The 10,814-nt window shown below is 35.4% G+C and overlaps 2 protein-coding genes across 2 annotated transcripts in view; both read left to right on the forward strand.

Annotated features, from left to right (window-relative positions):
* Positions 1-10,814, forward strand: part of MMP26 (matrix metallopeptidase 26) — a 323,658-nt gene that overhangs the window by 203,488 nt on the left and 109,356 nt on the right. The window lies entirely within an intron of this gene.
* Positions 8,646-9,533, forward strand: LOC105542984 (olfactory receptor 51A7). The gene has a single exon (XM_011984712.1). It carries the CDS (start codon positions 8,745-8,747, stop codon positions 9,531-9,533), a length of 789 nt encoding a protein of 262 aa, XP_011840102.1. The 5' UTR covers positions 8,646-8,744.

Raw genomic sequence — 10,814 nt, forward strand, 5'->3', positions numbered from 1 at the left:
ATCCTCACAATTTGTCTCCCACTCTGAAAATGAGGATCTTCAGCTCAACAGAACCTAAATTGCAGAAATGGGAAAAGAAAATTTCCCAAGTAGGTCACCAGAAATGAAGATAAGTGGGACTACTCTTAATTTCAGCTCTTTTGTTCCCAAATACATTTATTCTAATTATTGCAGTCAGAGCTATATATAATGATTGTTGGTGTGTTGTACATGACGCATCTGGGGTATGCTGTCTCATCCTCACTAATATCACCTCTAAGGTGGAGACTCAACTACACCTGTTCTATTTTTGTGCCAGCTTTTGAGCCCATGATACAAACATGGTTTTGTGTCTACTGTGGCAAGTATTCTAAAATGTGTCTCTTTTCATAAAGAGATATAACATAATGTCCTATGCTGGTGGATCAAACCCTCTGTAAGCCTTGAGATACTAGGTTTGTCTATGATCCTTCAAGAAAATAAAACAAACCTACACCCATCATATGTGTCAATTTCTATCAAGTTCATTTGCTGCCTTTTATAGGGTAGAATAATCTTCCATTAAGTGGCCATTTTCTACTCAAGGAGTGATGCTACATTGGGCAGTTAACATTGTTTTCTATCATTGCCAGGTTTATGTTTAGTAGAAAGAGACGTTTTAGCAGCCTTGTTGAGTGGGAAACTATGCTTTGCGTTTATGCAGTTTTCATCCTGCCACTATAGCTACTTCAAATAGGAGCCCATTAAGCCACCACTGACGTTGCTTATATCAGAAGCTGGCTAATATAAATTGTCAGATCCACTCAGTGTTCTTTATAGTTTAGGTTCTTTTCCATTATGTATAGACTATGACGAACATTGATCTGTTATATAAAGATCTTCAAACTTTGTTCTAACTTCTAGAACCATCCACATGCCACTTTGTCCCTCTCCCTCTTTGTCACTCGTATTCCAATCTTTCTCCTTCCAACAACCTGACCAATTAGCCAAGTTACCCATCGTTAACAATAAGTTGAATTTTTGCTTATTCTTACATAGAGCCACCTCTTTTTATACAAAGAGGATGAGTAGGTCCATCAGTTGATTTGTCCAGTGAATACTTTTCTCCTAAGGCATATGCTGCCTCCAGGGTTTCAGGAGGTCACTACATGTGGTACTTTCTTCTTGGTGGTAAAACATTAAAAAACAGCATTAGTTTGTCCATTAATTCAGAGACACTGTCCCAATTTTTCCTATACCACGGGATCCCTAAAAACTTCTCTAATGTTTAAGATTCCTACATTTTTGTATGGGTGTTTATCTCTATCCTTTCCCACCTAAGGAACACTGTGTTTTGACAAGAATGCCAATATACTTACTTTTCATGCTCATCTACCTGATTAATGTATTGTCATTTATATAGCGGTCAAGAAAATGTTATGCAAAATATCCGAAGAAAATAAGCATTTTCAAATTATAGATTTATTATAGAAGATGGAAGAGAATATATTTGCCACATCAAATACCACATACTTGACAATTGAATCCAGGTTAATCTTCCCTGGTTAAAACACTGCACCTTACACAGAACTTTGAATTGGTGTTTCTACTCGGTCGAGATTGGAGTCCACAGTAGTCCTCCATGATGCTTTTCTTTACACACACAAAAGTAGCCAGTAAGAGAATCCACTTTACAGAGAATGGTCTATTTATAAAGAAATCTTGTGAGTTATCTTTCCTCTGGGTACTATTAGAGTTCACTTCAGATGAAAATTTTAACAATAACTTGCTACAACATGTCAAGGACCATCAACATTTCATCTGTAACTAGTGATGTGGTTCTTATTGTGGTGCATACAGCGATGAATCCACCTCCAGAATTTCTTCTTGGCAATCTGTTTTCTAGAATCTTTTATGGCACCAACTGGTTTAGGTTGGGTTATTTGGAAACAGAATCTGTGATGGAGATTTTTGTGAAAATGATCTAATAAAAGGATGCTCTCAAAATAACAGGAGTAAGGAAAGTGCAATAGGACAGTAGATGAGAGATAAGCAATGAAATGTTTTTGCTTTGAGAATGTCAATCTGGTCTCATGAGGAACTCTAAAACATAGGTTGGACCACAGAATTTGTCTAATTTTGAGGCAAGAGGACAGCCTTTTGCATGTCAGATTCAGTAAGTCATTTGCTGCTGGTTCCCCCAAGCTGTGGGACATAACTTTCTAAGTAAGGCAGCTTCCAGTAAGCTCAGGGTAATTCTCATGGGATAGGATAGAAACAGTTTTGAGCCATTATCAGCCAACATTCACAGCATCTGTGGCACTGATGAGTCACTCTAGTGAGGGACATCTGGGCAAGGCACCGACAGTACACACACATGTGACAATGTTAGAAATGTAGGATATTTGAGATACATTTATCTCCTTTTGCCCTTTGTGTAATTGTTGGCATGTCTTTTAAACTCTACATATACTTAACATTTATACGACATTACTATTATTAGTTTTGTGATCCTATTTGTTTATATTTTCTTTATTCTCTGAAATTTTGTGTTTCCATTAGTGAATATTTTATTCTGCCTGGACAACCTTCTATTATTGTTAGTAGTAGTAATATTAATATTAAAAAATGCACTATATTTTGTATTTTATGTTGTTAACAAATTATATTTTTGTTTCCAAAAAGTCATGTGACTCTGATGAATGAACATATATATTTATATACCTATCTTTTATTTCTTGGTGGTGTACATCTTGTAGGTTTGGAAAAATTTATAATGCTGCATATCCACTTGTTATAGTTTCATACAGAGTAGTTTCACTGTCCTAAAAATCTTCTGTGCTCTGCCAATTGTACTCCACTCTCATTCTAAACTTCTGAAAACCACTGAAGTTTTTGATGTCTTCATTATTTTTCCTTTTCCAGAATTACATGTACTCGCAATCATATGATATGTAGACTTTTCAGATTAGCTTCTTTCAATTAGTAATATTCACTTAAATTCCCTGGATGTCTATTCATGGGTTGATAGCTAATTTCTTTTTAGCAATTAATGCTATCTCGTTGCCTGGATGTAGCACAATTTATTTATTCATTCATCTGCTGAAGGATATTTTGGATGCTTCCAAATTTTGGCCAGTGTGAATAAAGCTGCTATAAAAGTCTATGTCTAGAGTCTTCTCTAGAAATACATTTTCAGCTCCTTTGGGTGAATATTAAGGAGCAAATTTTCTGAATTGTATGTAAGAACTTGCATAAAGAAACTGCAAAATTGTCTTCTAAAAATGACAGTGACATTTTCCATTCCTGTGATTGATGAATTAGAGTTCCTCTTGCTCCACATCCTCACCAGAATTTGGTGTTGTCAACATTCTCAAGTTTGGTCATTCTGATAGGTATGTAGTGGTATTTTATTATTATTTTTATTTGCATTTCCCTGATACATGATCTACAACATTCTTTCGTATGTTTATTTTGCCATCTATCTATCTCTCCACTGAGGTTTCTGTTAAAATCTTTGACACTCTTTTTTCTTTTCAACTTTTATTTTGCAATCAAGGGGTAGATGTACAGGTTTGTTACAAAGGTATATTGTGTGATGCCAAGGTTTGGAGTACCGATGAATCTGTCACCGAGATGACCATAGCACACAATAGGTAGTTTTTCAATCCTTGTCCCACTGTTCCCTCCCTCCTTATATTCCCCAGTGTCTATCATTCTCATCTTTATGTCCATACATACCTAGTATTTAGCTCCCACTTATAAGTGAGAACACAGTATTTGGTTTTTTGTTGCTGTGTTAATTTGCTTAGGATAATGGCTTCCAGATGCATCCATGTTGCTCCAGAGGACATGATTTTGTTCTTTTTTATGGTTGTGTAGTATTCCGTGGTGTACATGTATCACATTTTCTCTATCCAACCTTCTGTTGGCACCTGGGTTGATTTCATGTCTTTGCTATTGTTTGACACAGTTTTTAGTTGTGTTGCTTTCTTATTATTGAATTTCAAGAATTCTTGTGCCTTTTACAAATATTTTCTTCCAATCAGCAACCTATAATAAAATGTTAAGTCCAAAGATAATAAGCTGGGTATCAAATACATCTGCTAGAATAGCCCAGTGACATTTAACAAGTCAATTTGCTTCAGATAACTCAACCTAACATGAAGACTATTTAATCTCATTTATCTCTTGGGAGTTGATTGTCTTCTCCAGACATGGGAACTAGCAATGAGTAGGCTTATCCCTGCTCATTGTTTTAAATTTGTATTCATTTCTTCCTCACAGATATATGTATTTTGTATTTGAGCCATATTATGTCTTTCATATTATCATTCTATTAAATTGTATTAATTAAAATTATTTTATTATTGTTGTAAGACTTTGCATTATTTTAACCAAAGTTTTTTTAACTTAGAAATACGCTTTAAGAAATACTTAAACAGTTATATATATCTATATCCTTATTTTATACACTTTTTACTTAAATTGTCTTCACATTATTGTTTCATAGCCTTAAATTAAATAATTATTATTTAATTTAAACCACGATGGAACTGACATATAAAATAGAAATATGTGACTAAAACTCAGGATACCCCTCAGATGATTCTAATGAATGCAATATATAACGTGGGAGCATGTAATTTTGAGACACTGATTTAGAAATCTAACAAAGTATGACAGGCTATATCTATTTCAATGTTAATCTTTTGTCAAAAATGGATCATACAAATAAGTGGAATGACTGGTAAACCATTTTACAGTTTGTAAAGTGCTTTTATAGATATTTGATATTTATATATTACTATTTCTTCCTAAAGTGTTTTGATTATAGATAACATGTTATTTTAAGTATATTTTCCAACCTCTACAAAATCCGTGTATCAAGTTTCTTCAACTTCAACTGTTTACCTTTCAGATGAGTAGTCTCCCTGTAGTTTGCCTTACAATTTGCCTCTAGTTCCTGTTAAGGTAAAAGGATACAAAGTTAATGTACCGGCACCAGGCCTAACCCTTTCTGTGTAAGTTTGATTACTCTCAAGGGTCTAGTCACCTGAGGAAAAGAGAAGTAGGTACCTCTAGATAAAGTGGAGGTGAAAGTGGAGAATTCTTGCTTTTATCCTTCAGGAACTTATTGAGCATCTGGTTCTGGTAAGTTTAAGGAGCTATAAATCCTTTTGGAAACCTAAATCTAAGGTTTGTTAAACTGCTTATATCTTAATACGTGTCTATGGGGAGGAAGAGTAAGTGGCTTCAGTGTGTGTGCATACATGAAGAGTGAATATATTATGGTCTGAGGGTTAAATAGGAAGGTTAAATATTGGGGTGTTTTTCTAATACCCTATTATCAGTAGGGACTTATTTACTTAATAATATGACAAATAAAAGCAAGGCTTATTGTCAATTAAAAAATACAGATTACTCTTTTGCAATCTAGGACTTGCTGTCTGGAAGGAAAATGGCTAGGGAAATTTTGTTGAAGTAGTTATTCGTCTCTGGTATTTACTGATTATCTTCATTATGTTAGAGACTATCAGACAGTCTAACATAACTCTGAGGTAGGTACCATTGTTTCAACATTTCACAGAAGAGCAAACATCTACTTAAGCAGCTTTCCCAGATTCACACGGGGTAAATTGCCACACTGAGATTTATACCAAGGTGTTCGTGCATTAGCTTGAGAACTGATTTTTACCTTAAAGAATAGCAATTCTAAGTGGTCTGGGAAATATTTTACCTGAGGACTGCCTTCCTTGAAACATTCTCTTCTTTTGGCATCTACTATATTCCACCTCTCTGTATATTCCACCTCTATATATTCCACCTCTCTGAATATTCCTTTGCAAGATCCTCTCAACAATCTTACTGCTCCTCAGAGTTCTATGAGTTTTAAATTTTGTATTATGTACATTTTTACTGTATGATTTCACTTACTCTTTGGTTTCAGATACCACCTATCATGTCAGTACTTCTGAATAAACAGCCTTGTTGAGCTATCTCTTCTGAAGTTCATCCACATCCAAATGCACGCTCTGTGTAAGGATGAGTTTACCACTCAAAATATGAGTGAAAGGAGTGGATATCAATGTTCCTTAGTTGTTGCCAGAAAAAAAAAGGGAGAGAGTGCTAAGAAATGATTCTACATATTTTGTGTTTCTTCCATTAACATTCATTCTTTACATATTTGCTGAGAGCCTTTTATAGTCCACATCTCATGTTGATGACAGATACATGGGGATAAATAAAATCTTTTTATACCTTTTAACATTGAGTAGTCAATGTACATGGTAGTAATGGAGTTGGGGAGGGTAGGGTTACATGAAAGTAGTATGTTATAAAACACAGCATAATCTTCCATGATAAAAAATGCACTAGAGATGCATTCCCTGAAAGACCGAAGTCAATATCCCTCAGAAAAAGATGATAATAAAAAGGAAAAAGAGTTAAGTGCTTTTTGAGGTGAGAACTTATCTTATGACTACTGAGGAGGGATCAGAATTGAATTTGCTAAGAAAACACAGTCCAACAAATAACAGGAGAATGCTTTTAATGACATCTCACAATTTGCTACTATATCCACAATATACTTTCCCTGGGTTTTGCATTAGGTTCACTACCATGGTGGGAGATTAATATGTCATGCTCAAACTGTTCAAGACCTTTTTCCATATAGAAGATGCAGATCTATTCGCAAGTTGTCAAAATGACTCTTAGTAGATAGTACCTAGCAAAAGTAAAATATATTGGCCCAAGGTTGCTTGTTATTTACTACATGCTTTTTCTAATATCCTCTAAAAAAATCACAAAATACAGTATGAATTCACAGTTAAGCTTCCCATATAAAGGAGTTCAATCAATTTCCAGTGTCTCCTATGTTTTCCACTGAAGGTTGATGACTTTTTTTCTCCTGCAAATTGAAGTTTAAAAAATTCTGGAGTGAGGATAGCATGTCTTCTTCTCTCTAGCCTTCCATTGACTCTACCTTCATCTTTTGTATTTTTGCTATTTTTGAATAAAATTATTAATTTCATAATTTTTATCTATGCATTTACTTAGAAAGCTTATTAAATATAGGGGGAATTTATGATGATTATCTTAGAGATTTGTGTTTCTCTGATAGTTTTACCAATTTTGACCTGTTTATCTTGAAGGCCAAAAACTTGATGATAAGTTGCAAGACTGCATATTTTACTTCTGAGAGTAAACTTGTATGCTTTTTAAAAGAGACTCTGAAATAAAATCAGGTCCAGTTTATTATGTAGGCAAATTTTTAATGCTTCATTTCAAACAAATTAGGTGATTTGGATTTTTTTCATTTAGCATTTATTTGACTAATTAAATGTGCATTTATTTGACTAATTTTTATGACTAATTAAATACGGAGATATGAGATAAAATAATCCAATCAAGATGGATAAGATTAATGTGCACACAATACTACTGTACATCTTCAAATTGTTTCTTGAAATAAAATGATAACCTGAAGTGTGAACCATAAGTGTTTAAGGTAGAAAGTGTCACATTTAATACATGAATATGTACAGGAAGAAATAAGAATACGTAACTCCAGAGTATTTATTCACTGCTCCATTTCGCCAACATGTTCTATTGGAAGCTACTGTGTAATCAGTGCTAATATTTGCAGATACTTGTTTGTGGTTTATGAACCTAGATCTCTGTTTGGAACTTCATAAATATCTATAAATATCAAAACCTATCAAGATTGTATTCATTTTACAGATTTAAAACAAGGCCCAAATAAGTTAAAAAACTTAAAATCAAATGAAGGGGCAAATGTGTTTGAACAGAAATCATTGTTTATTTTTATATAACACTTGATATAACATGTATAAAATGTGCATAAGTACCTACCTCATAAGTATAAGAGGTAAATTGTCTATAAACGTACTTTATAGCATTTAATGTTTTCCAAATATTTGCAGTGATCTCTGATTATTTTCTTAGACTATTTCTTTCAAACTTTATAAATAAAGCTCAGAGATTTTATTTTAAAGCCAACAGGGGTACTGCTGAAGACTGTATGGAAAAAGGAGTGGAAAAGATTCTAAGCATCTTTTTACTGATTCAAAGCAGCTCCACTTTGATGTGTTTTATATGTTTGGTTGCAAATCTTAAAAAGTAGGGCCAGGTGCAGTGGCTCACACCTGTAATCTCAGCACTTTGGGAGGCCAAGGCGGTGGATCACCTGAGGTCTGGAGTTCAAGACCAGCCTGGCCAACATGGTGAAAACCCATCTCCACTAAGAATACAAAAATTAGCCAGGCGTGGCAGTGCACACCTGTAATCCCAGCTACTCAGGAGGCTGAGGCAGGCGAATTGCTTGAACCCGGGAGGCGGAGATTGTGGCGAACTGAGATCGCACCATTGCACTCCAGCCTGGGCAAGAACAGCAAAACTCCATCTCAAAAAAAAAAAAAAAGTTAAAAATTCACCAACTTAGGACAAGTTGTTAGAAGTGAATTTACCATGCTGGAGAATATGAACTTGTTTAAGGACTTCTGGTAAATTTTGAAGAGTGCAGTTGATTAGCAGCCAAATATGCTTTTGAGTATAGTATATGAATGAACCCCTTGTCCCCACAAAACTGAGTTTTAACCAAAAGCATGACTGCTTTTCATTTATATGGTTTCAGATCTGGCTAACGAGCTCATATCTCCCTTACTATGTCTGTTCTCAATGACTCCAAAGTCAAGCTTTTCCTTCTGATTGGGATCCCAGAACTGTAACATGCCCACATTTGGTTCTCCATCCCCATTTGCCTTATGTACCTGGTTGCCATCATGGGCAACTGCACCATTCTCTTTATCATAAAGACAGAGCCCTTGCTTCATGAGCCCATGTATTATTTCCTTACCATGTTGGCTGTCTCTGACATGGGCCTGTCCCTCTCCTCTCTTCCTACCATGTTGAGGATCTTCTTGTTCAATGCCATGGGAATTTCACCTGATGCTTGCTTTGCTCAAGAATTCTTCATTCATGGATTCACTCTCATGGAATCCTCAGTACTTCTAATTATGCCTTTGGACCGCTTTATTGCCATTTACAATCCCTTAAGATACAGTTCTATCCTCACTAGCAATAGGCTTGCTAAAATGGGACTTATTTTAGCCATTAGGGGCATTCTCTTAATGCTTCCATTTCCCTTCACTCTAAGGAGATTAAAATATTGTCAAAAGAATCTTCTTTCTCACTCATACTGTCTTCATCAGGATACCATGAAGCTGGCCTGCTCTGACAACAAGACCAATGTCATCTATGGCTTTTTCGCTGCTCTCTGTACTATGCTGGACTTGGCATTGATTGTTTTGTCTTATGTGCTGATCTTGAAGACTATACTCAGCATTGCATCTTTGGCAGAGAGGCTTAAAGCCCTAAATACCTGTGTCTTCCATATCTGTGCTGTGCTCACCTTCTATGTGCCCATCATCACCCTGGCTGCCATGCATCGCTTTGCCAAGCACAAAAGCCCTCTTGTTGTGATCCTTATTGCAGATATGTTCTTGTTGGTGCCGTCCCTTATGAATCTCATTGTGTACTGTGTAAAGACTTGATAAATCTGGGAGAAGATCTTGGGGAAGTTGCTTAATGTATGTGGGAGACAAGAACTTGAACAATTAGGTAATAAATTATCAACCAGTAGGCATTTACTGTCATTTGCTATGTGTTTAATGCCACAGAAGTCACTAACGAAGGACTGGATGATGGAAGTGAAAAGCTATGTAGTGCAGAATTTATAATAAAGTTGAGAATATAACTGCATAGGATAGAAAAAATAATCAAGAGATATATAAGATATAGAGATATAATTAACATTTTCAGAGAAGTTGAAGCAAAACACTTATGTGATGGAGCAGCTGGATTTGAGTCAGCCCTTAAAGAATGAATAAAATTGGGGCAGACTGAGATTATCATTCAATTAGTATCTATTAAAAATACAAATGATATACCAAGTCTAATCTCATACTATCAAGGAAAGGTAAAATAGCAGAGCACATAGCAGCTATGAAGGATGCTGATCTGATTACAATAGAAAGTGTAATTTAACAGAGAGCAAGTGATAGTTTTGGATAAAATAAGTGAACCAGATTTTTGGAGCACCTAAGAAAAGCTTTGAGAAGTTTAAATTCAGGAGGTGGCGGAATGCCAATTTAGTTGCTACATGATAAATTTCATTTTAAGAAGAGTGTGCCTGTATAAGCGTGAGCAAGATGGATTGAATTTGGGAGAAATGAGGAAGGAAGATTAACAGGAGAAAGCACAATAATCCTGCCATGGAGTGATGACTCAGAATAGGCAGGGAGAGAACAAGATCATTTATCTGCTGAGGTTATTTTTCTGTTATAAAACCAACATGTAATTTATGGAAAATTCACAAATTTAACTAAGTGACTAAAAGATAATTTAAAACCCCCCGTGATTTTGCTGTTTAGATTTTTTCTGTGATTTAGTCTTTCCCTGCACCTTAAAAAAAATCAGCCCCTCTAACATGTTTTTTTTTTTTTATTATTATACTTTAAGTTCTAGAGTACATGTGCACAACGTGCAGGTTTGTTACATAGGTATACTTGTGCCATGTAGGTGTGCTGCACCCATCAACTCATCAGCACCCATCACCTTGTCATTTACATCAGGTATAACTCCCAATACCATCCCTCCCCCCTCCCCCCTCCCCATAATAGGCCCCAGTGTGTGATGTTCTGCTTCCCAAGTCCAAGTGATCTCATTGTTCAGTTCCCATCTATGAGTGAGAACATGCGGTGTTTGGTTTTCTGTTCTTGTGATAGTTTGCTAAGAATGATGGTTTCCAGCTGCATCCATGTCCCTACAAAGGA

The sequence above is a fragment of the Mandrillus leucophaeus genome, unplaced genomic scaffold (genome assembly GCF_000951045.1).
Source record: "Mandrillus leucophaeus isolate KB7577 unplaced genomic scaffold, Mleu.le_1.0 Scaffold1065, whole genome shotgun sequence".
NCBI lineage: Eukaryota > Metazoa > Chordata > Mammalia > Primates > Cercopithecidae > Mandrillus > Mandrillus leucophaeus.